General features: G+C 50.9%; 1 protein-coding gene across 1 annotated transcript in view; it reads right to left on the bottom strand.

The window, feature by feature from the left end:
* Positions 1 to 12,392: 12,392 nt before the first annotated feature.
* Positions 12,393 to 25,946, bottom strand: part of LOC311116438 (uncharacterized protein) — a gene marked incomplete at its 5' end in the record, with an annotated part of 53,317 nt that continues 39,763 nt past the window's right edge. The window contains 5 exons of the mRNA XM_084191524.1: positions 12,393 to 15,793; positions 17,870 to 18,014; positions 18,193 to 20,760; positions 22,632 to 22,667; positions 23,644 to 23,763. Coding sequence (XP_084047650.1) covers positions 13,709 to 15,793; positions 17,870 to 18,014; positions 18,193 to 20,760; positions 22,632 to 22,667; positions 23,644 to 23,763 — 4,954 coding nt within the window. The remainder of the gene's footprint in view (positions 15,794 to 17,869; positions 18,015 to 18,192; positions 20,761 to 22,631; positions 22,668 to 23,643; positions 23,764 to 25,946) is intronic.

The following is a 25,946-nucleotide window of genomic DNA, read 5'->3' as shown; positions in this document are numbered from 1 at the left end:
CCTGTATATAGCCATGTTATTACCTGGTACTCCCTGTATATAGCCATGTTATTACCTGGTACTTCCTGTATATAGCCATGTTATTACCTGGTACTCCCTGTATATAGCCATGTTATTACCTGGTACTCCCTGTATATAGCCATGTTATTACCTGGTACTCCCTGTATATAGCCATGTTATTACCTGGTACTTCCTGTATATAGCCATGTTATTACCTGGTACTCAGTGGTCCCGTGTAGCTCAGTTGGTAGAGCATGGCGCTTGCAACGCCAGGGTTGTGGGTTCGTTTCCCACGGGGGGGGCCAGTATGAAAAATGTAAGCACTCACTTAACTGTAAGTCGCTCTGGATAAGAGCGTCTGCTAAAATGACTGAAATGTAAATGTAAAAATCAAAAAAATGCATTGCCATTAATTGGAGGGTTGGTTATCCTTCCCACAATGTCACAATGGATAACAGAAAATGTCAAGTCATGTATCACTAGATTAGATGTATTACAAGATGAAGGGTATACTGGGCAACTTTCACAAGGTCTGAATGCCTTCTGTGGAATACAGTAGGACAAAAGGAATCGGTATTGAAAACATGCCCACGTCAGGGGAGATAACTATTTAGGGAATCCCTAGCTGCCAGGCTGCTCAGTCCCGGCCCTGGGGGGGTCTGCTGGGCTGCTCAGTCCCGGCCCTGGGGGGGGTCTGCTGGGCTGCTCAGTCCCGGCCCTGGGGGGGTCTGCTGGGCTGCTCAGCCATGGCCTAACACACCCAAAACCAATAATGAATGTTTCACTAAAGATCCTAAAGCTGAGTGGGGTGTGATGGGTTGGGGGGCGCTGCAGGGCGGTGGATCCCCTAGGGGGCTGCACGGAGCGACCCAGATATATTGTGTGCTAGTAAAGAGACCTCTACAGTCCTATTGGACCTCTGAGATTAATTATTAAATGCTTATTGTTTATCTTAATGTGCACCATTTCTGTGTGTTAACATGTCTGTGTAGTAGTATGTGTCTTTTGTGTGTGTTTTTAAAAAAACTTTTGTTTCCAAACCTTTCACTTGGGAATAAAAAATAAAATAAAATTTGTTTTGGGAGAGAGTTGAGGTATTGACTAGACTGGTGGGGGGCCGGGGAGAGAGTTGAGTTATTGACTAGACTGGTGGGGGTCGGGGAGAGAGTTGAGGTATTGACTAGACTGGTGGGGGGGTCGGGGAGAGAGTTGAGGTATTGACTAGACTGGTGGTGGGGGTCGGGGAGAGAGTTGAGTTATTGACTAGACTGGTGGGGGGGGGGGGGGGTCGGGGAGAGAGTTGAGGTATTGACTAGACTGGTGGGGGGGGTCGGGGAGAGAGTTGAGGTATTGACTAGACTGCTGGGGTCGGGGAGAGAGTTGAGGTATTGACTAGACTGGTGGGGGTCGGGGAGAGAGTTGAGGTATTGACTAGACTGGTGGGGGGGTCGGGGAGAGAGTTGAGGTATTGACTAGACTGGTGGAGGGGGGGGGGTCGGGGAGAGAGTTGAGGTATTGACTAGACTGGTGGGGGGGTCGGGGAGAGAGTTGAGGTATTGACTAGACTGGTGGGGGCCGGGGAGAGAGTTGAGGTATTGACTAGACTGGTGGGGGTCGGGGAGAGAGTTGAGGTATTGACTAGACTGGTGGGGGGGCCGGGGAGAGAGTTGAGTTATTGACTAGACTGGTGGGGGTCGGGGAGAGAGTTGAGGTATTGACTAGACTGGTGGGGGGGTCGAGGAGAGAGTTGAGGTATTGACTAGACTGGTGGGGGGGTCGGGGAGAGAGTTGAGGTATTGACCAGACTGGTGGGGGGGGTCGGGGAGAGAGTTGAGGTATTGACTAGACTGCTGGGGTCGGGGAGAGAGTTGAGGTATTGACTAGACTGGTGGGGGGGTCGGGGAGAGAGTTGAGGTATTGACTAGACTGGTGGGGGGGGTCGAGGAGAGAGTTGAGGTATTGACTAGACTGGTGGGGGGGTCGGGGAGAGAGTTGAGGTATTGACCAGACTGGTGGGGGGGGGGTCGGGGAGAGAGTTGAGGTATTGACTAGACTGGTGGGGGGGTCGGGGAGAGAGTTGAGGTATTGTCTAGACTGGTGGGGGCCGGGGAGAGAGTTGAGTTATTGACTAGACTGGTGGGGGTCGGGGAGAGAGTTGAGGTATTGACTAGACTGGTGGGGGGGTCGGGGAGAGAGATGAGGTATTGACTAGACTGGTGGGGGGGTCGGGGAGAGAGATGAGGTATTGACTAGACTGGTGGGGGTCGGGGAGAGAGTTGAGGTATTGACTAGACTGGTGGGGGCCGGGGAGAGAGTTGAGGTATTGACTAGACTGGTGGGGGTCGGGGAGAGAGTTGAGGTATTGACTAGACTGGTGGGGGTCGGGGAGAGAGTTGAGGTATTGACTAGACTGGTGGGGGTCGGGGAGAGAGTTGAGGTATTGACTAGACTGGTGGGGGGGTCGGGGAGAGAGTTGAGGTATTGATTAGACTGGTGGGGGTCGGGGAGAGAGTTGAGGTATTGACTAGACTGATGGGGGGGTCGGGGAGAGAGTTGAGGTATTGACCAGACTGGTGGGGGGGTCGGGGAGAGAGTTGAGTTATTGACTAGACTGGTGGGGGTCGGGGAGAGAGTTGAGGTATTGACTAGACTGGTGGGGGGGTCGGGGAGAGAGTTGAGGTATTGACTAGACTGGTGGGGGGGTCGGGGAGAGAGTTGAGGTATTGACTAGACTGGTGGGGGGGTCGGGGAGAGAGTTGAGGTATTGACTAGACTGGTGGGGGCCGGGGAGAGAGTTGAGTTATTGACTAGACTGGTGGGGGCCGGGGAGAGAGTTGAGGTATTGACTAGACTGGTGGGGGTCGGGGAGAGAGTTGAGGTATTGACTAGACTGGTGGAGGGGGGGGGGTCGGGGAGAGAGTTGAGGTATTGACTAGACTGGTGGGGGGTCGGGGAGAGAGATGAGGTATTGACTAGACTGGTGGGGGTCGGGGAGAGAGTTGAGGTATTGACTAGACTGGTGGGGGCCGGGGAGAGAGTTGAGGTATTGACTAGACTGGTGGGGGTCGGGGAGAGAGTTGAGGTATTGACTAGACTGGTGGGGGTCGGGGAGAGAGTTGAGGTATTGACTAGACTGGTGGGGGTCGGGGAGAGAGTTGAGGTATTGACTAGACTGGTGGGGTCGGGGAGAGAGTTGAGGTATTGACTAGACTGGTGGGGGTCGGGGAGAGAGTTGAGGTATTGACTAGACTGGTGGGGGTCGGGGAGAGAGTTGAGGTATTGACTAGACTGATGGGGGCCGGGGAGAGAGTTGAGTTATTGACTAGACTGGTGGGGGTCGGGGAGAGAGTTGAGGTATTGACTAGACTGGTGGGGGTCGGGGAGAGAGTTGAGGTATTGACTAGACTGGTGGGGGTCGGGGAGAGAGTTGAGGTATTGACTAGACTGGTGGGGGTCGGGGAGAGAGTTGAGGTATTGACTAGACTGGTGGGGGTCGGGGAGAGAGTTGAGGTATTGACTAGACTGGTGGGGGTCGGGGAGAGAGTTGAGGTATTGACTAGACTGGTGGGGGTCGGGGAGAGAGTTGAGGTATTGACTAGACTGGTGGGGGGGTCGAGGAGAGAGTTGAGGTATTGACTAGACTGGTGGGGGGGTCGGGGAGAGAGTTGAGGTATTGACTAGACTGGTGGGGGTCGGGGAGAGAGTTGAGGTATTGACTAGACTGGTGGGGGGGTCGGGGAGAGAGTTGAGGTATTGACTAGACTGGTGGGGGGGTCGGGGAGAGAGTTGAGGTATTGACTAGACTGGTGGGGGCCGGGGAGAGAGTTGAGTTATTGACTAGACTGGTGGGGGTCGGGGAGAGAGTTGAGGTATTGACTAGACTGGTGGGGGGTCGGGGAGAGAGTTGAGGTATTGACTAGACTGGTGGGGGTCGGGGAGAGAGTTGAGGTATTGACTAGACTGGTGGGGGTCGGGGAGAGAGTTGAGGTATTGACTAGACTGGTGGGGGGGTCGGGGAGAGAGTTGAGGTATTGACTAGACTGGGGGGGGGGGGGGGGTCGGGGAGAGAGATGAGGTATTGACTAGACTGGTGGGGGGGTCGGGGAGAGAGTTGAGGTATTGACTAGACTGGTGGGGGGGTCGGGGAGAGAGTTGAGGTATTGACTAGACTGGTGGGGGTCGGGGAGAGAGTTGAGGTATTGACTAGACTGGTGGGGGTCGGGGAGAGAGTTGAGGTATTGACTAGACTGGTGGGGGGTCGAGAAGAGAGTTGAGGTATTGACTAGACTGGTGGGGGGTGGGGGGGGGGGGGTCGGGGAGAGAGTTGAGGTATTGACTAGACTGGTGGGGGTCGGGGAGAGAGATGAGGTATTGACTAGACTGGTGGGGGTCGGGGAGAGAGTTGAGGTATTGACTAGACTGGTGGGGGGGTCGGGGAGAGAGTTGAGGTATTGACTAGACTGGTGGGGGGGTCGGGGAGAGAGTTGAGGTATTGACTAGACTGGTGGGGGGGTCGGGGAGAGAGTTGAGGTATTGACTAGACTGGTGGGGGGGTCGGGGAGAGAGTTGAGGTATTGACTAGACTGGTGGGGGGGTCGGGGAGAGAGTTGAGGTATTGACTAGACTGGTGGGGGGTCGGGGAGAGAGTTGAGGTATTGACTAGACTGGTGGGGGCCGGGGAGAGAGTTGAGTTATTGACTAGACTGGTGGGGGTCGGGGAGAGAGTTGAGGTATTGACTAGACTGGTGGGGGGGTCGGGGAGAGAGTTGAGGTATTGACTAGACTGGTGGGGGGGGGGGGGTCGGGGAGAGAGTTGAGGTATTGACTAGACTGGTGGGGTTCGGGGAGAGAGTTGAGGTATTGACTAGACTGGGGGGGGGGTCGGGGAGAGAGTTGAGGTATTGACTAGACTGGTGGGGGCCGGGGAGAGAGTTGAGGTACTGACTAGACTGGTGGGGGTCGGGGAGAGAGTTGAGGTATTGACTAGACTGGTGGGGGTCGGGGAGAGAGTTGAGTTATTGACTAGACTGGTGGGGGTCGGGGAGAGAGTTGAGTTATTGACTAGACTGGTGGGGGTCGGGGAGAGAGTTGAGGTATTGACTAGACTGGTGGGGGGGTCGGGGAGAGAGATGAGGTATTGACTAGACTGGTGGGGGTCGGGGAGAGAGTTGAAGTATTGACTAGACTGGTGGGGGCCGGGGAGAGAGTTGAGGTATTGACTAGACTGGTGGGGGTCGGGGAGAGAGTTGAGGTATTGACTAGACTGGTGGGGGTCGGGGAGAGAGTTGAGGTATTGACTAGACTGGTGGGGGTCGGGGAGAGAGTTGAGGTATTGACTAGACTGGTGGGGTCGGGGAGAGAGTTGAGGTATTGACTAGACTGGTGGGGGTCGGGGAGAGAGTTGAGGTATTGACTAGACTGGTGGGGGCCGGGGAGAGAGTTGAGATATTGACTAGACTGGTGGGGGTCGGGGAGAGAGTTGAGTTATTGACTAGACTGGTGGGGGTCGGGGAGAGAGTTGAGGTATTGACTAGACTGGTGGGGGTCGGGGAGAGAGTTGAGGTATTGACTAGACTGGTGGGGGTCGGGGAGAGAGTTGAGGTATTGACTAGACTGGTGGGGGTCGGGGAGAGAGTTGAGGTATTGACTAGACTGGTGGGGGTCGGGGAGAGAGTTGAGGTATTGACTAGACTGGTGGGGGTCGGGGAGAGAGTTGAGGTATTGACTAGACTGGTGGGGGGGTCGAGGAGAGAGTTGAGGTATTGACTAGACTGGTGGGGGGGGTCGGGGAGAGAGTTGAGGTATTGACTAGACTGGTGGGGGGGTCGGGGAGAGAGTTGAGGTATTGACTAGACTGGTGGGGGCCGGGGAGAGAGTTGAGTTATTGACTAGACTGGTGGGGGTCGGGGAGAGAGTTGAGGTATTGACTAGACTGGTGGGGGTCGGGGAGAGAGTTGAGGTATTGACTAGACTGGTGGGGGGGTCGGGGAGAGAGTTGAGGTATTGACTAGACTGGTGGGGGCCGGGGAGAGAGTTGAGTTATTGACTAGACTGGTGGGGGTCGGGGAGAGAGTTGAGGTATTGACTAGACTGGTGGGGGGTCGGGGAGAGAGTTGAGGTATTGACTAGACTGGTGGGGGGGTCGGGGAGAGAGTTGAGGTATTGACTAGACTGGTGGGGGTCGGGGAGATAGTTGAGTTATTGACTAGACTGGTGGGGGTCGGGGAGAGAGTTGAGGTATTGACTAGACTGGTGGGGGTCGGGGAGAGAGTTGAGGTATTGACTAGACAGGTGGGGGGGTCGGGGAGAGAGTTGAGGTATTGACTAGACTGGTGGGGGTCGGGGAGAGAGTTGAGGTATTGACTAGACTGGTGGGGGTCAGGGAGAGAGTTGAGGTATTGACTAGACTGGTGGGGGTCGGGGAGAGAGTTGAGTTATTGACTAGACTGGTGGGGGTCGGGGAGAGAGTTGAGGTATTGACTAGACTGGTGGGGGTCGGGGAGAGAGTTGAGGTATTGACTAGACAGGTGGGGGGGTCGGGGAGAGAGTTGAGGTATTGACTAGACAGGTGGGGGTCGGGGAGAGAGTTGAGGTATTGACTAGACAGGTGGGGGTCGGGGAGAGAGTTGCAGGTGGCTCGGGCTGGCTGGGCGTGCAGGTGGCTCGGGCTGGCTGGGTGTTCTGGCTAACACGTGATATACAGTGGGGAAAAAAAGTATTTAGTCAGCCACCAATTGTGCAAGTTCTCCCACTTAAAAAGATGAGAGAGGCCTGTAATTTTCATCATAGGTACATGTCAACTATGACAGACAAATTGAAAAAAAAAATCTCCAGAAAATCACATTGTAGGATTTTTAATGAATTTATTTGCAAATTATGGTGGAAAATAAGTATTTGGTCACCTACAAACAAGCAAGATTTCTGGCTCTCACAGACCTGTAACTTCTTCTTTAAGAGGCTCCTCTGTCCTCCACTCGTTACCTGTATTAATGGCACCTGTTTGAACTTGTTATCAGTATAAAAGACACCTGTCCACAACCTCAAACAGTCACACTCCAAACTCCACTATGGCCAAGACCAAAGAGCTGTCAAAGGACACCAGAAACAAAATTGTAGACCTGCACCAGGCTGGGAAGACTGAATCTGCAATAGGTAAGCAGCTTGGTTTGAAGAAATCAACTGTGGGAGCAATTATTAGGAAATGGAAGACATACAAGACCACTGATAATCTCCCTCGATCTGGGGCTCCACGCAAGATCTCACCCCGTGGGGTCAAAATGATCACAAGAACAGTGAGCAAAAATCCCAGAACCACACGGGGGGACCTAGTGAATGACCTGCAGAGAGCTGGGACCAAAGTAACAAAGCCTACCATCAGTAACACACTACGCCGCCAGGGACTCAAATCCTGCAGTGCCAGACGTGTCCCCCTGCTTAAGCCAGTACATGTCCAGGCCCGTCTGAAGTTTGCTAGAGTGCATTTGGATGATCCAGAAGAGGATTGGGAGAATGTCATATGGTCAGATGAAACCAAAATAGAACTTTTTGGTAAAAACTCAACTCGTCGTGTTTGGAGGACAAAGAATGCTGAGTTGCATCCAAAGAACACCATACCTACTGTGAAGCATGGGGGTGGAAACATCATGCTTTGGGGCTGTTTTTCTGCAAAGGGACCAGGACGACTGATCCGTGTAAAGGAAAGAATGAATGGGGCCATGTATCGTGAGATTTTGAGTGAAAAACTCCTTCCATCAGCAAGGGCATTGAAGATGAAACGTGGCTGGGTCTTTCAGCATGACAATGATCCCAAACACACCGCCCGGGCAACAAAGGAGTGGCTTCGTAAGAAGCATTTCAAGGTCCTGGAGTGGTCTAGCCAGTCTCCAGATCTCAACCCCATAGAAAATCTTTGGAGGGAGTTGAAAGTCCGTGTTGCCCAGCGACAGCCCCAAAACATCACTGCTCTAGAGGAGATCTGCATGGAGGAATGGGCCAAAATACCAGCAACAGTGTGTGAAAACCTTGTGAAGACTTACAGAAAACGTTTGACCTGTGTCATTGCCAACAAAGGGTATATAACAAAGTATTGAGAAACTTTTGTTATTGACCAAATACTTATTTTCCACCATAATTTGCAAATAAATTCATAAAAAATCCTACAATGTGATTTTCTGGATTTTTTTTTCTCATTTTGTCTGTCATAGTTGACATGTACCTATGATGAAAATTACAGGCCTCTCTTATCTTTTTAAGTGGGAGAACTTGCACAATTGGTGGCTGACTAAATACTTTTTTTCCCCACTGTAGAGGATGTCTTAATAAAGACAATCAAAAGTCCATTTGTTTACTTTTAGATTTGTGTATTGTTAGATACTACTGCACTGTTACTACTGCTACACCCACAATAACATCTGCTAAAAATGTGTATGTGACCGATACAATTTCATTTGAAGTGTTTCTAAAATTCCCTATGGGAAAAATGAATGGTGGGAAAACGATTGGAACCATTTCCCTGTTTGACCGCTAGGTTTTATGGGTGTTATGACACATCCACCATAGCACATAGATTTTGTAGTAATCATCGAGTCGCATGAATACACATTAGACATGGCAAAATGTATAGAATTACAAGAAATAAGCTTTAATCCTGCAAAATGTTATCTCCGCCAACAAGAGGGGTGTGAACAGCTTGGGTCATGAACAGTGCGCCTGTGCATATCGAAATAGACCGGGAACTCCTGCCCTGCAGTACATTAAATACATGTAGCTTACAGCCGGCCTACCGTCATAGCGCCTGTAGCCAGCTGGCCTGCTACGTTAGGTTAGTAGCCGGCCTACCGTCATAGCGCCTGTAGCCAGCTGGCCTGCTACGTTAGGTTAGTAGCCAGCCTACCGTCATAGCGCCTGTAGCCAGCTGGCCTGCTACGTTAGGTTAGTAGCCGGCCTACCGTCATAGCGCCTGTAGCCAGCTGGCCTGCTACGTTAGGTTAGTAGCCGGCCTACCGTCATAGCGCCTGTAGCCAGCTGGCCTGCTACGTTAGGTTAGTAGCCGGCCTACCGTCATAGCGCCTGTAGCCAGCTGGCCTGCTACGTTAGGTTAGTAGCCGGCCTACCGTCATAGCGCCTGTAGCCAGCTGGCCTGCTACGTTAGGTTAGTAGCCGGCCTACCGTCATAGCGCCTGTAGCCAGCTGGCCTGCTACGTTAGGTTAGTAGCCGGCCTACCGTCATAGCGCCTGTAGCCAGCTGGCCTGCTACGTTAGGTTAGTAGCCAGCCTACCGTCATAGCGCCTGTAGCCAGCTGGCCTGCTACGTTAGGTTAGTAGCCAGCCTACCGTCATAGCGCCTGTAGCCAGCTCGTAGGCTAAAACCTCGCCTTGACATCGACCTTCCTCGCGGTTCCTGCGCTTGACCTGTAGGCTAAAAACTCGCCTTGACATCAACCTTCCTCGCGGTTCCTGCGCTTGACTAGTAGGCTAAAACCTCGCCTTGACACCGACCTTCCTCGCGGTTACTGTGCTTGACTAGTAGGCTAAAACCTTGCCTTGACACCAACCTTCCTCGCGGTTCCTGCACTTGACTAGTAGGCTAAAATCTCGCCTTGCCATCGACCTTCCTCGCGGTTCCTGTGCTTGACTGGTAGGCTAAAACCTTGCCTTGACATCAACCTTCCTCGTGGTTCCTGCGCTTGACCTTTAGGCTAAAACCTCGCCCTGACATTGACCTTCCTCGCAGTTCCTGCGCTTGACTAGTAAGCTAAAACCTTCACATCGACCTTCCTCGCGGTTCCTGCGCTTGACCAGTAGGCTAAAACCTTGCCTTGCCATCGACCTTCCTCGCGGTTCCTGTGCTTGACCAGTAGGCTAAAACCTCGCCTTGCCATCGACCTTCCTCGCGGTTCCTGCACTTGACTAGTAGGCTAAAACCTCGCCTTGACACCGACCTTCCTCGCGGTTACTGTGCTTGACTAGTAGGCTAAGACCTTGACACCGACCTTCCTCGCAGTTCCTGCGCTTGACCAGTAGGCTAAAACCTCACCTTGACATCGACCTTCCTCGCGGTTACTGTGCTTGACCAGTAGGTTAAAACCTTGCCATCGACCTTTCTCGCGGTTCCTGCGCTTGACTAGTAGGCTAAAACTTCGCCTTGCCATCGACCTTCCTCGCGGTTCCTGCACTTGACTAGTAGGCTAAAACCTCGCCTTGACACCGACCTTCCTCGCGGTTACTGTGCTTGACTAGTAGGCTAAGACCTTGACACCGACCTTCCTCGCGGTTCCTGCGCTTGACCTGTAGGCTAAAACCTTGACATCGACCTTCCTCGCGTTTCCTACGCTTGACTAGTAGGCTAAAACCTCGACTTGACATCGACCTTCCTCGCGGTTCCTGCGCTTGACTAGTAGGCTAAAACCTTGAAACCGACCTTCCTCGCGGTTACTGTGCTTGACCAATAGGCTATAACCACACCTTGACAACGACCTTCCTCGCGGTTCCTGCGCTTGACTAGTAGGCTAAAACCTCGCCTTGACACCGACCTTCCTCGCGGTTACTGTGCTTGACTGGTAGGCTAAAACCTAACCTTGACATCGACCTTCCTCTTGGTTCCTGCGCTTGACCAGTAGGCTAAAACCTCGCCTTGCTATCGACCTTCCTCGCGGTTCCTGCGCTTGACTAGTAGGCTAAAACCTTGACATCGACCTTCCTCGCGGTTCCTGCGCTTGACTAGTAGGCTAAAACCTCGCCATCGACCTTCCTCGCGGTTCCTGCACTTGACTAGTAGGCTAAAACCTTGACACCGACCTTCCTCGCGGTTCCTGCGCTTGACTAGTAGGCTAAAACCTTGCCATCGACCTTCCTCGCGGTTCCTGCACTTGACTAGTAGGCTAAAACCTCGCCTTGACACCGACCTTCCTCGCGGTTACTGTGCTTGACTAGTAGGCTAAAACCTTGACACCGACCTTCCTCGCAGTTCCTGCGCTTGACCAGTAGGCTAAAACCTCACCTTGACATCGACCTTCCTCGCGGTTCCTGCGCTTGACCTGTAGGCTAAAACCTTGACATCGACCTTCCTCGCGGTTCCTGCGCTTGACTAGTAGGCTAAAACCTCGACTTGACATCGACCTTCCTCGCGGTTCCTGCGCTTGACTAGTAGGCTAAAACCACACCTTGACATCGACCTTCCTCGCGGTTCCTGCGCTTGACTAGTAGGCTAAAACCTCACCTTGACATCGACCTTCCTCACGGTTACTGTGCTTGACCAGTAGGCTAAAACCACACCTTGACATCGACCTTCCTCGCGGTTCCTGCGCTTGACTAGTAGGCTAAAACCACACCTTGACATCGACCTTCCTCGCGGTTCCTGCGCTTGACTAGTAGGCTAAAACCTCACCTTGACATCGACCTTCCTCGCGGTTACTGTGCTTGACTAGTAGGCTAAAACCACACCTTGACATCGACCTTCCTCGCGGTTCCTGCGCTTGACTAGTAGGCTAAAACCTCACCTTGACATCGACCTTCCTCGCGGTTACTGTGCTTGACCAGTAGGCTAAAACCACACCTTGACATCGACCTTCCTCGCGGTTCCTGCGCTTGACTAGTAGGCTAAAACCTTGACATCGACCTTCCTCGCGGTTCCTGCGCTTGACTAGTAGGCTAAAACCTTGACATCGACCTTCCTCGCGGTTCCTGCGCTTGACTAGTAGGCTAAAACCTCGACTTGACATCGACCTTCCTCGCGGTTCCTGCGCTTGACTAGTAGGCTAAAACCTTGACATCGACCTTCCTCGCGGTTCCTGCGCTTGACTAGTAGGCTAAAACCTTGACATCGACCTTCCTCGCGGTTCCTGCGCTTGACTAGTAGGCTACTTCAATGAAAGTTCCAAAACCTAATGTAGCCGCCTAGGGAAAGTGAATCCTACAGAAAAATAGATCAAGATAGATAGCCAAGCTGCAAGAACTTCACTCTCCCAAGCTTTTCACTTGGGACACATTTGGGCAACCCTTTATTTTAAGGGTCCGTAATAAAGCATTTATACAGCATTTATAAAAGTGTGTGTTCACCATTTATTAAATCATTAACCCCGAATGTATCCACCATTTTACTAATTATTGGTATTTATAAAACTATTTAGTTAAAAGTATTTTTTTTTGCAGTCCCTAATCTAAAGTGAGTGTGATTTATACTTTATAAAATGTTTTAAGTGACCAGTGTAATTTCTCACAAAAAGATGGGCCCTTGGTAGACGCTGCTGCACTTGTGCCTAGTAAAAGAATAAGCAACAACACAGGATGTTTAAGGAAATATAAATGTGTGACTAGCTTTACTAACATGAACAGATGTAGGAATAAAGGTAATAAAAGGTGAGTAAACGGTTTGTAAATGCCTTTATAAAACGTTTTATTACAGACCCTTAATATACAATTATCCACAGGTGAAGCCCTTTTTTAAAAGCAGAGGTGAAAAACAAGAAAATGGAGATCAACATTTTTGCTGAAAAGTTTTTTTTATTATCTTCAAAACAAGAGAAAAAAAAAAAAAAAATGTCCCTCCGGTATTCATTCAGCTGGTAGTTTAAATTAAACAGAGGTCATTGCAAAACTAAAAACCAAAACAGGAAACAGATAGATTTTTAATCTTCACAGTGCAACGCACGGAACCCTTCAATCCAACATGTCCCTTAAACACCCTCCAGTGGATCTCTACCCAGTCCAGCTCAACTAGCAACAATATTCACATACTGTCATAATTGTGTAAATATAATTAATTCCGGTACCATAAGACGTGGAACCAACTACTGCAACTTGGCTTGAACAAATTCCCAGATTCCTGAAATCAAGAAGGGGAATCCTCTCAACCGGGATTTCTGGGAAATCTGGTGAATTAGGGGAAATAGTTTAGCAACCCTAGGCCCATTGCTACCACTAAGCTGCTCTACCCCAGCCTGCTAACAGCAGAGTAACATTCAACTGTATCTTGAAAGTACCTTTTCCTTCCTCCTAAACGTTTTCACTCAAAAATGCACATTCCGACGTGAAAGACGGTATTTCGCGCGTGTCCCTAACAGGGGTTCACTATTCTGTATATAGTCCACTACATCGGGAACTGGTTGCTATTTGGGACGCACCCTAGGTTGTACAAACTCTTCAAAAGGACCTGGGGAGGGGGGGAACAAATCAAGGTTTTGCAATTAGTTCCTTTTTTAAGCACAAAAAATAAAATAAAAGTTCCAACCATCACTCAAGCAAACCGACTCGTCCAAGCAGCAGCCTAAGTTACAACAGTCCAAAATTAATATTTCATACGTCAGCCTTAAAATGTATTTAAATGAATTCAAAAATCCTCAGCAAAACCAGATAAAGTGTTGAACTAAAGTGAACAGCGCAGCGCGGTAGTCCTCTTCCGATCATCACAAATGGCACCCTATCCCCTACATAGAGCCCTACATAGTGCCCTACACAGTGCCCTACACAGTGAATAGGATGGGATTTGGAATGCAGCCTGGGTGATCCCCTGAGACCTCACCTGACGACAGAGTCTAAGAAGGAAACCAATATCCTTCCTCCAAAATGGCTCCCTACTCCCTTTTCTAGTGCACTACTTTTTATCCACAGCCTTAAGTAGTGTGTACTAGATAGGGAATAGGGTTTTGGGACACACTCTTGGGCTGAAACGCGTTGAACGCTTCACAATGAAACGTCTCATAAGGCTCCGCTAGCAATTCGGCTCTTCTTCTCTCCCCAGCTCCTCGTCCTCCTCCTTCTCCTTCTTCTTCTTCTTCTTGTGTTTCAGTCCTGTGATCTCTCCCTCCTCAGCCTCCAGGCTCGCCTGTCTCTTCTGCTTTTTCTCCTTCTTCTTCTTCTTCCGTTTCTTCTTCTCCTTTTTCTCCTTCTTCTTCTTCTTGTCTTTCTTGTTGCCCAGGCTACCGACAGAGCTGGAGCTGCTGCTACGACTTCTGCTGCTGCTGCCCCCAACCACCGCTCTCTCTCCCGACGCCGCTCTCTGTCCCGACGCCGCTCTCTCTCCCGACGCCGCTCTCTGTCCCGACGCCACTCTCTGTCCGGACACTTTTTTCTCTCCCTCCTCCTCCTCCCCCCTGTCCTCCCCCTCTGAGATCTCTCCCTCGCTGTAGTCAGGTTCGAAGGCCGCTTCATCAGTCTCTCTGGCCAGGTCAGGAGGAGGTCTGGAAGAAGGGACAGAGGGAGGAGATCTGGAAGAAAGGACAGAGGGAGGAGATCTGGAAGAAGGGACAGAGAGAGGAGATCTGGAAGAAGGGACTGAGGGAGGAGATCTGGAAGAAGTGACCGGGGGAGGAGGTCTGACTTTAGGGTGCTCCCTCTCTCTCTCCTTCTGCACCCCTCTCTCCTTCTCCTTCTCCCTCTCCCTCTCCTTCTCCCTCTCCTTCTCTCTCATCCTTTGCATCTCCCCCTCTCTCTCCTTCTTTCTTTCTCTCTCTCTGACAGCTCGGGGTACCCCTGCCCTGTTGTCAGTCCTGGGGGGCTGTATGGGGGACTTTCCACCACTCATCTCCTTCTCTAGGGTGCCTAGGCTGGCCTGCTGGCTCTCCCTCCCCGCTGAGGGGCGCTCTGCTCTGGGTTCCTCTCCCTCAGCCTCCCCTCTCCTGGGCTGGTTCTCCATGGAGCTGGAGACCGGAAGAGAGGGGTATATGTCCTGCGTCGTGTCCCTGCCAGGGCTGCTCTCACTGGGCCTGGTGGGCTCAGACCCTCCCTGATCTCTCTGGGTGCTGGTGGAGGAGGAGGGGTCAGATGGGGGTGGGTCTCTCTTGGAGGGCGGAGAGGCACTGCCTAGCTTTCCGTGGTCTGGTTGTCTGCAGTCGGCGAGGTGGTCTCTGTGGTCTTTGGGGTGGTCTCTCTGCTCTCTGGTGGTCTCTTGGTCGTCTGGTGGTCTGCGGTCAGTAGAGTTTGTGTTACGGTCAACGGTGGAGGAGTTCTGGTCTTTGCTGTCTTTACGTTTGTGGTCGAGGTGGTCTCTCTGCCTGCGGTCAGTAGAGTTTGTGTTACGGTCAACGGTGGAGGAGTTCTGGTCTTTGCCGTCTTTATGTTTGTGGTGGAGGTGGTCTCTCTGTTTGTGGTCTCTGTGGTCTCTGTGCTCTCTGGCTCTGGGGTCAGAGGTTGAGTTGTGGTCCCTGGAAGAAGAGGGTTTACGGTCGCGTGAGAAAGAGTGTGAGGAGGAAGAGGAGCTCTTTTCACTGCCGTGGTCGCTCCCTCTCCGCCAAGTCCTCTCTCGTTCTCTCTCTCTCCTCTCTCGCTCCGGCCGCTGAGAGGAAGGTCTGTCCATCTCTTTGTCAGAAGCGCGGCTGTGCTGCCTCTCTCTTTCTCTCTCTTTCCCCCTCTCTCTCTCCCGCTCCTTTAACCGCTCCCGCTCTCCCTCCATCTCCTTTAATCGCTCCCTCTCTCCCTCCATCTCCTTTAACCGCTCCCTCTCTCTCTCCCGATCCTTTAACCGCTCCCTCTCTCTCTCCCGATCCTTTAACCGCTCCCTCTCTCCCTCCATCTCTCTGTCTTTCTCAGTAGCTATGTGGTCTTTGGAGTGTTTTCCATCCTGCAGGCTGTCTTCTCCGTCTCTGCCACTAGAGGGGGACAGAGTTCTCTCTGGCTTGGGAAAGGTACGGTCCCTCTCTTTCGCTCGCATTGCCGCGGTCTCTGTTGTCACGGCGATGTGGGGTCCAGGGGGGAAAGGGAGAGAGGGGTTGAGCAAGGGGCGGAGTTGAACCCTGACCCCTCCTCCTTCCTCTTCCTCTGATTCGTAGTCCTCCTTCTCCCACTTGGACCGAGGGACCTGCAGGAGGAGAGAACGGAAGATCTGCTCAGCTTGATTTTTTTCAGGGTGTGTGTGACATTTGGTCTACCGTCAGACCTGTACGAGTACCATCTGGTCTAACAGGTGTAGAGCTGTGTCTGACCTGTATGAGTACTATCTGGTCTAACAGGTGTAGAGCTGTGTCTGACCTGTATGAGTACTATCTGGTCTAACAGGTGTAGAGCTGTGTGTGTCTGACCTGTATGAGTACTATCTGGTCTAACAGGTGTAGAGCTGTGTGTCTGACCTGTATGAGTACTATCTGGTCTAACAGGTGTAGAGCTGTGTGTGTCTGACCTGTATGAGTACCATCTGGTCTAACAGGTGTAGAGCTGTGTCTGACCTGTATGAGTACTATCTGGTCTAACAGGTGTAGAGCTGTGTGTGTCTGACCTGTATGAGTACCATCTGGTCTAACAGGTGTAGAGCTGTGTCTGACCTGTATGAGTACTATCTGGTCTAACAGGTGTAGAGCTGTGTGTGTCTGACCTGTATGAGTACTATCTGGTCTAACAGGTGTAGAGCTGTGTGTCTGACCTGTATGAGTACTATCTGGTCTAACAGGTGTAGAGCTGTGTGTCTGACCTGTATGAGTACTATCTGGTCTAACAGGTGTAGAGCTGTGTGTCTCTGACCTGTATGAGTACTATCTGGTCTAACAGGTGTAGAGCTGTGTGTCTCTGACCTGTATGAGTACTATCTGGTCTAACAGGTGTAGAGCTGTGTGTGTCTGACCTGTATGAGTACTATCTGGTCTAACAGGTGTAGAGCTGTGTGTGTCTGACCTGTATGAGTACCATCTGGTCTAACAGGTGTAGAGCTGTGTGTGTCAGACCTGTATGAGTACCATCTGGTCTAACAGGTGTAGAGCTGTGTGTGACCTGTATGAGTACTATCTGGTCTAACAGGTGTAGAGCTGTGTCTGACCTGTATGAGTACTATCTGGTCTAACAGGTGTAGAGCTGTGTGTGTCAGACCTGTATGAGTACTATCTGGTCTAACAGGTGTAGAGCTGTGTCAGACCTGTATGAGTACTATCTGGTCTAACAGGTGTAGAGCTGTGTGTCTGACCTGTATGAGTACTATCAGGTCTAACAGGTGTAGAGCTGTGTGTCTGACCTGTATGAGTACTATCTGGTCTAACAGGTGTAGAGCTGAGTGTGTCTGACCTGTATGAGTACTATCTGGTCTAACAGGTGTAGAGCTGTGTGTGTCTGACCTGTATGAGTACTATCTGGTCTAACAGGTGTAGAGCTGTGTGTCTCTGACCTGTACGAGTACTATCTGGTCTAACAGGTGTAGAGATGTGTGTCTCTGACCTGTACGAGTACTATCTGGTCTAACAGGTGTAGAGCTGTGTGTCTCTGACCTGTACGAGTACTATCTGGTCTAACAGGTGTAGAGCTGTGTGTCTCTGACCTGTATGAGTACTATCTGGTCTAACAGGTGTAGAGCTGTGTGTGACCTGTATGAGTACTATCTGGTCTAACAGGTGTAGAGCTGTGTGTCTGACCTGTATGAGTACTATCAGGTCTAACAGGTGTAGAGCTGTGTGTGACCTGTATGAGTACTATCTGGTCTAACAGGTGTAGAGCTGTGTGTGTCTGACCTGTATGAGTACTATCTGGTCTAACAGGTGTAGAGCTGTGTGTCTCTGACCTGTATGAGTACTATCTGGTCTAACAGGTGTAGAGCTGTGTGTCTCTGACCTGTACGAGTACTATCTGGTCTAACAGGTGTAGAGCTGTGTGTCTCTGACCTGTATGAGTACTATCTGGTCTAACAGGTGTAGAGCTGTGTGTGTCTGACCTGTACGAGTACTATCTGGTCTAACAGGTGTAGAGCTGTGTGTCTGACCTGTACGAGTACTATCTGGTCTAACAGGTGTAGAGCTGTGTGTGTCAGACCTGTACGAGTACTATCTGGTCTAACAGGTGTAGAGCTGTGTGTGTCTAAACTGTACGAGTACTATCTGGTCTAACAGGTGTAGAGCTGTGTGTCTGACCTGTACGAGTACTATCTGGTCTAACAGGTGTAGAGCTGTGTGTCTCTGACCTGTACGAGTACTATCTGGTCGTCAGCAGGTGCGGAGCTGTCCTTGGTGTATTCCTCCAGCGTTTTAACGACAGTCTTCCTGTGCTCTGCTCTGCCCTCTGCTCCACCACACACAGGACTACTGCCCCCTGGGGGACTGGTGCTGCTTTACACAACACATACAGTATTTCAGAGTAGGACTTTATCACGTGTTATGACTTAACATTGACACTCTTATCCAGAGAGACTTCCATTCATTCCACTTAAGGTAGACAGTAATTATTATTAGAGACACACCGCTGTTATTAGATGGAACGGTCAGTTCCCCAGACAGCCAGTCTCACCTGGTGTAATCCACTACGGCTCCTGATCCGTCGGGCGCCAGGCCCTTACAGCCCCTCTTGGCTCTGCTCCTCTCTACGCTTCCCTTCATATAGCTGCTCTGATTGGCTGCCTCTGTTCCGGCCACGCCCACAACCACACCAGCCCCAGCCAGCCTCCCTCCTCCTCTGTTGTTGTTCTTGATCTTCCTCTGAGGCTCTCCCTCCATCCCTCTCTCCATCAGAGGCCTTATGGAACCCCTCTCCATCTCCTTCTCTACGTCACGTTTGGGGTTGCAAGGTTTTGGGGTCTCGGTGAGCTCCACTCTGGGAGATTTGATTTGGGGCACCTCCATCTCCTTATCAGACGTACTCCTCTCCTCCTTTCTCGCCTTCCTCTCCTCCTCCTCCTCCTCCTTCCCCCTCCTCCTCCTCTTCTTCTCAGGCTTGGTGTCTGGAGCTTTGCCAGGGGCTCTCTCCTGTTCTCTACCCACCCTGTCAGCCTCTCTCCTGGGCTTGTCCTCTCTCCCTGAGCTCCTGTCCTGCCGAACCTCTGGATCTCGCTTCCCTCTCTGCTCCTCCTTGGCTGGTCTGGAATGGTCCAGGTCGGTTCTGAACGGTTTCAACTGGTCCGGGTCAGTTCTAACCGGTTTAAACTGGTCTGGGTCGGTTTTAACTGTATTGAATTGGTCTGGGTTGGTTCTGACAGGTTTAAACTGGTTTGGGTCAGTTCTAACCGGTTTGAATGGGTCTGGTTCGATTCTAACCGGCTTGAGCAGGTCTGGGTCGGGTTTAGGAGGAGGTAGTTTGGGAGCTGATGTTAGGGGTGCAGGGGGTTGGGGGGAGGTGGGTTTGGAAGAGTCTGGTTGGAGGGGAGTAAATTCATCTTTGACCCGTTTGACTGACGGTTCTGTTAGAGAGGTCTCCTGGTAGTCTGTACCAGCTGGGGTGGTCTTGTCCCGGTCTGTACCGGCTGGGGTGGTCTTGTCCCGGTCTGTACCGGCTGGGGTAGTCTTGTCCCGGTCTGTACCGGCTGGGGTAGTCTTGCCCCGGTCTGTACCGGCTGGGGTAGTCTTGTCCCGGTCTCTACTGGCTGGGGTGATCTTGTCCCGGTCTCTACTGGCTGGGGTGATCTTGTCCCGGTCTCTACTGGCTGGGGTGATCTTGTCCCGGTCTCTACTGGCTGGGGTGATCTTGTCCCGGTCTCTACTGGCTGGGGTGATCTTGTCCCGGTCTCTACTGGCTGGGGTGGTCTTTTCCCGGTCTGTCCCAGTCTCGTCCCGGTCTGTCTCTGCGTCTCTCTCTCTGTCGGTCTTCCAGCTCTTGGACGGTGAGTCTTTCCTAGCTGTGCTGGAGTCCGGTCTGCGTTTGGACCCTCCTCTTCTCCCCTCTACCTCCCCCTTACTGTCCCCGGTCCACCTATCAGCTTTGTCCGGGACTACGTCTGAGGCGTCGCTGTCCATTGGCTCGTCCCGTACGGGGGTGGAGTCATCGTGGCTTGACGAGCCAACGGGAGTCCTCCTGGTTCTCTTCTTCTCTTCTTTCCGAGCGTCGTCCGTAGAGTCAGACGCACTGGAGCGCGAGGACTCTCCTCCCCCTCTCCCTTCCTCCGTCTTCCTCCTCTTCCTCTTCCTGTGCTTCTGCTCTTTCAGGTCGGAGGTCACAGTGACCGTGGCACCGGCGATGCTCGACGACGGACCTCCGTCACCCTTAGCGACCTTCAGTGGCATCTGAGGATCCTGATTGGCTGGCCGGGCCAGCGGCAGATGTCCAAACTGCTCAGCACACTTCTCCTGGTAAGTCATTGGCTGGTTCCTGCCCCTGGGGGAGAGGTGTGAGGGGGGAGGGGGATAGTCCTCACCTCGCCTCCTCCCTCGGCTGAAGGGGGAGGATTCACGGTCCAGGCGGTGTCGAGGGGAGGGGTAGAAGTCAGAGGGGGGAGGAGGGCTGTGGGGGTCTCTGTTTCGTCCGGCTGGGGGTGGCACAGGGGCAGGGGTGGAGCTAAGCGCGGATCGGCCCCTGTAGGGAGGTGGGGTATTGGGAAGGGGGTTGTGGGAGCTGTAGTTTTTGAAGTATTTCTCGTACCACTCCCTGTATTCCCTCTCCCACTCCCGGTACCTCTCCCTCTCGTACGGGTCGTTGTGGTCTGGGCCTCGGCCGTACACCGCCGGCTCCCTCTCCCGATCCCTCTCCCCGGTCCGGCCCGGGTATTTCCTCTCTCCCTCAGGCGGCGGCCCAGCAGCGGCAGGCTTCCTGGAGCATGGGGGTGGAGGTGTGTGGGTCCGGTAACCCCCTTGGCCTGGTGATCTGGAGCGTGACCGGTACCCCCCTCCTCGTCCCCGTCCTCTCCCGCGTCCCGCCACATCTCGGCCCCGGTAAGGCGGTGGCGAGCGTGATCGGCGGTAGCCGCGGGAACGGGAGCGGGAGCGGTAGCCGCGAGGTCGTCCGTGGCGGCGGGAGTAAGGGGAGGAGCGGGAGTAAGACCTGGAACGGGATCTGGAACGGGATCTGGAACGACTGGAGGAACGGGAGTATGAACGAGAACGGGAACGGGATTTGGAGTAGGAAGAGCTACTGTAGGACGACCTAGACCTGGGGAGAGAGAGAAAGGACAGATGGAGAGGGAGAGAGAGAAATGACAGATGGAGAGGGAGAGAGAAATGGACAGATGGAGAGGGAGAGAGAGAAAGGACAGATGGAGAGGGAGAGAGAGAAAGGACAGATGGAGAGGGAGAGAGAGAAATGGACAGATGGAGAGGGAGAGAGAGAAAGGACAGATGGAGAGGGAGAGAGAGAGAGAGAAAGGACAGATGGAGAGGGAGAGAGAGAAAGGACAGATGGAGAGGGAGAGAGAAATGGACAGATGGAGAGGGAGAGAGAGAAAGGACAGATGGAGAGGGAGAGAGAGAAAGGACAGATGGAGAGGGAGAGAGAGAAATGGACAGATGGAGAGGGAGAGAGAGAAAGGACAGATGGAGAGGGAGAGAGAGAAATGGACAGATGGAGAGGGAGAGAGAGAAATGGACAGATGGAGAGGGAGAGAGAGAAAGGACAGATGGAGAGGGAGAGAGAGAAAGGACAGATGGAGAGGGAGAGAGAGAAAGGACAGATGGAGAGGGAGAGAGAGAAAGGACAGATAGAGAGGGAGAGAGAGAAAGGACAGATGGAGAGGGAGAGAGAGAAATGGACAGATGGAGAGGGAGAGAGAGAAAGGACAGATGGAGAGGGAGAGAGAGAAATTGACAGATGGAGAGGGAGAGGGAGAAATGGACAGATGGAGAGGGAGATAGAGAAATGGACAGATGGAGAGGGAGAGAGAGAAATGGACAGATGGAGAGGGAGAGAGAGAAAGGACAGATGGAGAGGGAGAGAGAGAAAGGACAGATGGAGAGGGAGAGAGAGAAATGGACAGATGGAGAGGGAGAGAGAGAGAAATGGACAGATGGAGAGGGAGAGAAATGGACAGATGGAGAGGGAGAGAGAGAGAAATGGACAGATGGAGAGGGAGAGAGAGAAAGGACAGATGGAGAGGGAGAGAGAGAAAGGACAGATGGAGAGGGAGAGAGAGAAAGGACAGATGGAGAGGGAGAGAGAGAAAGGACAGATGGAGAGGGAGAGAGAGAAAGGACAGATGGAGAGGGGGAGAGGGAGAAAGGACAGATGGAGAGGGAGAGAGAGAAATGGACAGATGGAGAGGGAGAGAGAGAGAAATGGACAGATGGAGAGGGAGAGAGAGAAAGGACAGATGGAGAGGGAGAGAGGGAGAGAGAGAAAGGACAGATGGAGAGGGAGAGAGAGAAATGGACAGATGAGAGGGAGAGAGAGAAAGGACAGATGGAGAGGGAGAGAGAGAGAAAGGACAGATGGAGAGGGAGAGAGAGAGAAAGGACAGATGGAGAGAGAGAAATGGACAGATGGAGAGGGAGAGAGAGAAAGGACAGATGGAGAGGGAGAGAGAGAATGGACAGATGAGAGGGAGAGAGAGAATGGACAGATGGAGAGGGAGAGAGAGAAAGGACAGATGGAGAGGGAGAGAGAGAAAGAGAGGGAAAGATTAAGTGTGAGTAGTATACAATAATAGTATGCGAGTATAGAATACTACTATATGAGTATAGAATATTATGCAAGTATAGAATACTATTATATGAGTGTTGTATGAGTATTGTATTACAGTTATGAGTATGATGTGAATATTGTATGAGTATTATACCTGGAGTAAGGGCGTCTCCTCTCCTTCTGGATCTTTCTGTATTGTATGAGTATTGAGTATTATACCTGGAGTAAGGGCGTTGTCTCTCCTTCTGGATCTTTCTGTATTGTATGAGTATTGAGTATTATACCTGGAGTAAGGGCGTTGTCTCTCCTTCTGGATCTTTCTGTATTGTATGAGTATTGAGTATTATACCTGGAGTAAGGGCGTTGTCTCTCCTTCTGGATCTTTCTGTATTGTATGAGTATTATACCTGGAGTAAGAGCGCCTCCTCTCCTTCTGGATCTTTCTGTATTGTATGAGTATTGAGTATTATACCTGGAGTAAGGGCGTTGTCTCTCCTTCTGGATCTTTCTGTATTGTATGAGTATTATACCTGGAGTAAGAGCGCCTCCTCTCCTTCTGGATCTTTCTGTATTGTATGAGTATTGAGTATTATACCTGGAGTAAGGGCGTTGTCTCTCCTTCTGGATCTTTCTGTATTGTATGAGTATTGAGTATTATACCTGGAGTAAGGGCGTTGTCTCTCCTTCTGGATCTTTCTGTATTGTATGAGTATTATACCTGGAGTAAGAGCGCCTCCTCTCCTTCTGGATCTTTCTGTATTGTATGAGTATTGAGTATTATACCTGGAGTAAGGGCGTTGTCTCTCCTTCTGGATCTTTCTGTATTGTATGAGTATTATACCTGGAGTAAGAGCGCCTCCTCTCCTTCTGGATCTTTCTGTATTGTATGAGTATTGAGTATTATACCTGGAGTAAGGGCGTTGTCTCTCCTTCTGGATCTTTCTGTATTGTATGAGTATTGAGTATTATACCTGGAGTAAGAGCGCCTCCTCTCCTTCTGGATCTTTCTGTATTGTATGAGTATTGAGTATTATACCTGGAGTAAGGGCGTTGTCTCTCCTTCTGGATCTTTCTGTATTGTATGAGTATTGAGTATTATACCTGGAGTAAGGGCGTTGTCTCTCCTTCTGGATCTTTCTGTATTGTATGAGTATTATCCCTGGAGTAAGAGCGCCTCCTCTCCTTCTGGATCTTTCTGTATTGTATGAGTATTGAGTATTATACCTGGAGTAAGGGCGTTGTCTCTCCTTCTGGATCTTTCTGTATTGTATGAGTATTGAGTATTATACCTGGAGTAAGAGCGCCTCCTCTCCTTCTGGATCTTTCTGTATTGTATGAGTATTGAGTATTATACCTGGAGTAAGGGCGTTGTCTCTCCTTCTGGATCTTTCTGTATTGTATGAGTATTGAATATTATACCTGGAGTAAGAACGCCTCCTCTCCTTCTGGATCTTTCTGTACTCCAGCAGCTCCTTTGCAAAGTCGTTCGTGAACTCATCCAGCTTGGACTTTTCCCGGTTACCATAGCGACAGTGGGAGCTGGGGGAGGACAGGAGGGAGAGGGAACGATATTTTTGATAACAGTATGAAGAGGTGAGGCAGGAGAGAGAGAGAAGGGACACTGCTCAGTTTAATGAGCGGGGTCAACGTCTCCCGTCACAGTTAAAATGATAAACTAGAGCGCTTGAAAGAGAAGTAGTTCTGTGAACCACACTTTGGCCTGAGACTTTAGTCGCTCACACAATACATGTTAGCGGAGGAGAATGACCGAACACACAGGCGGCAAACTCATTCCATTGACGGGGCAGAGTGTCTTGAGTTTTCACTCCTACCTTGTACTTGATTGATCCATTAAGGTCATTGATTGGTTAGGAATCAGAACAGAGGAAGACTACCTACTCAACAGTAAGAATGACAGTCAGTCCATCGGAACAGAGGAAGACTACCTACTCAACAGTAAGAATGACAGTCAGTCCATCAGAACAGAGGAAGACTACCTACTCCACAGTAAGAATGACAGTCAGTCCATCAGAACAGAGGAAGACTACCTACTCCACAGTAAGAATGACAGTCAGTCCATCAGAACAGAGGAAGACTACCTACTCCACAGTAAGAATGACAGTCAGTCCATCAGAACAGAAGACTACCTACTCCACAGTAAGAATGACAGTCAGTCCATCAGAACAGAGGAAGACTACCTACTCCACAGTAAGAATGACAGTCAGTCCATCAGAACAGAGGAAGACTACCTACTCAACAGTAAGAATGACAGTCAGTCCATCATAACAGAGGAAGACTACCTACTCAACAGTAAGAATGACAGTCAGTCCATCAGAACAGAGGAAGACTCCCTACTCAATAGTAAGAATGACAGTCAGTCCATCAGAACAGAGGAAGACTACCTACTCCACAGTAAGAATGACAGTCAGTCCATCAGAACAGAGGAAGACTACCTACTCCACAGTAAGAATGACAGTCAGTCCATCAGAACAGAGGAAGACTACCTACTCCACAGTAAGAATGACAGTCAGTCCATCAGAACAGAGGAAGACTACCTACTCCACAGTAAGAATGACAGTCAGTCCATCAGAACAGAGGAAGACTACCTACTCCACAGTAAGAATGACAGTCAGTCCATCAGAACAGAGGAAGACTACCTACTCAACAGTAAGAATGACAGTCAGTCCATCAGAACAGAGGAAGACTACCTACTCAACAGTAAGAATGACAGTCAGTCCATCAGAACAGAGGAAGACTACCTACTCAACAGTAAGAATGACAGTCAGTCCATCAGAACTGAGGAAGACTACCTACTCAACAGTAAGAATGACAGTCAGTCCATCAGAACAGAGGAAGACTACCTACTCAACAGTAAGAATGACAGTCAGTCCATCAGAACAGAGGAAGACTACCTACTAGGGGTGTAACGATCCATCTACTACATCGATGTATCGATTTATATTCCTATGATCCAACTACATCGATCTGTGCTCGGCGAGTTGGCCTTTTGGACAACATATATCAATCTAACATCGTTTTAAAATGTAATAAATCGATTGTATCGATACTAGGAAATAACCCATTGGATTTAAGCACGTCAGACTTTATATGGATGTTTTTTCTTAGCTCTTTTAATGATAAAGGCTTTAAACATTACTCGATTCAGTCTGCCTATCCGTCACGTCATCGCGCCAGCAGCAGCGCAAAGGCACCAAGACAACAAAACATAGCATGGCGGACGACAGAGGAGAAGCCGACGAGCGAGAAATTATCAAGCCACCATTGCGGTCCTTACAAGAAACAGGAATCTAGGAAACTTCACCTGCACTGTCCAGTATCCAGGTATTTATTTCAGTCACACTGGTTGTATTTTTGGCTAAAAGGTTCCTGAATCGATTTCAAGTCACTGAATCGTTTCGGATCGTATCGTTCTAAATGAACCAATATCGTCCTTGAATCGTATCGACAACCACGAATCGTGATACAAATCGAATCGTTGTTAAAACGAATCGTTACACCCCTACTACCTACTCAACAGTAAGAATGACAGTCAGTCCATCAGAACAGAGGAAGACTACCTACTCAACAGTAAGAATGACAGTCAGTCCATCAGAACAGAGGAAGACTACCTACTCCACAGTAAGAATGACAGTCAGTCCATCAGAACAGAGGAAGACTACCTACTCAACAGTAAGAATGACAGTCAGTCCATCAGAACAGAG

Source organism: Coregonus lavaretus (assembly GCF_964263955.1).
Source record: "Coregonus lavaretus genome assembly, contig: HAP1_SCAFFOLD_720, whole genome shotgun sequence".
Taxonomy (NCBI): Eukaryota; Metazoa; Chordata; class Actinopteri; order Salmoniformes; family Salmonidae; genus Coregonus; species Coregonus lavaretus.
Note: the sequence above shows the minus strand (reverse complement) of the source record. Positions and strands in the feature narration are given on the sequence as shown.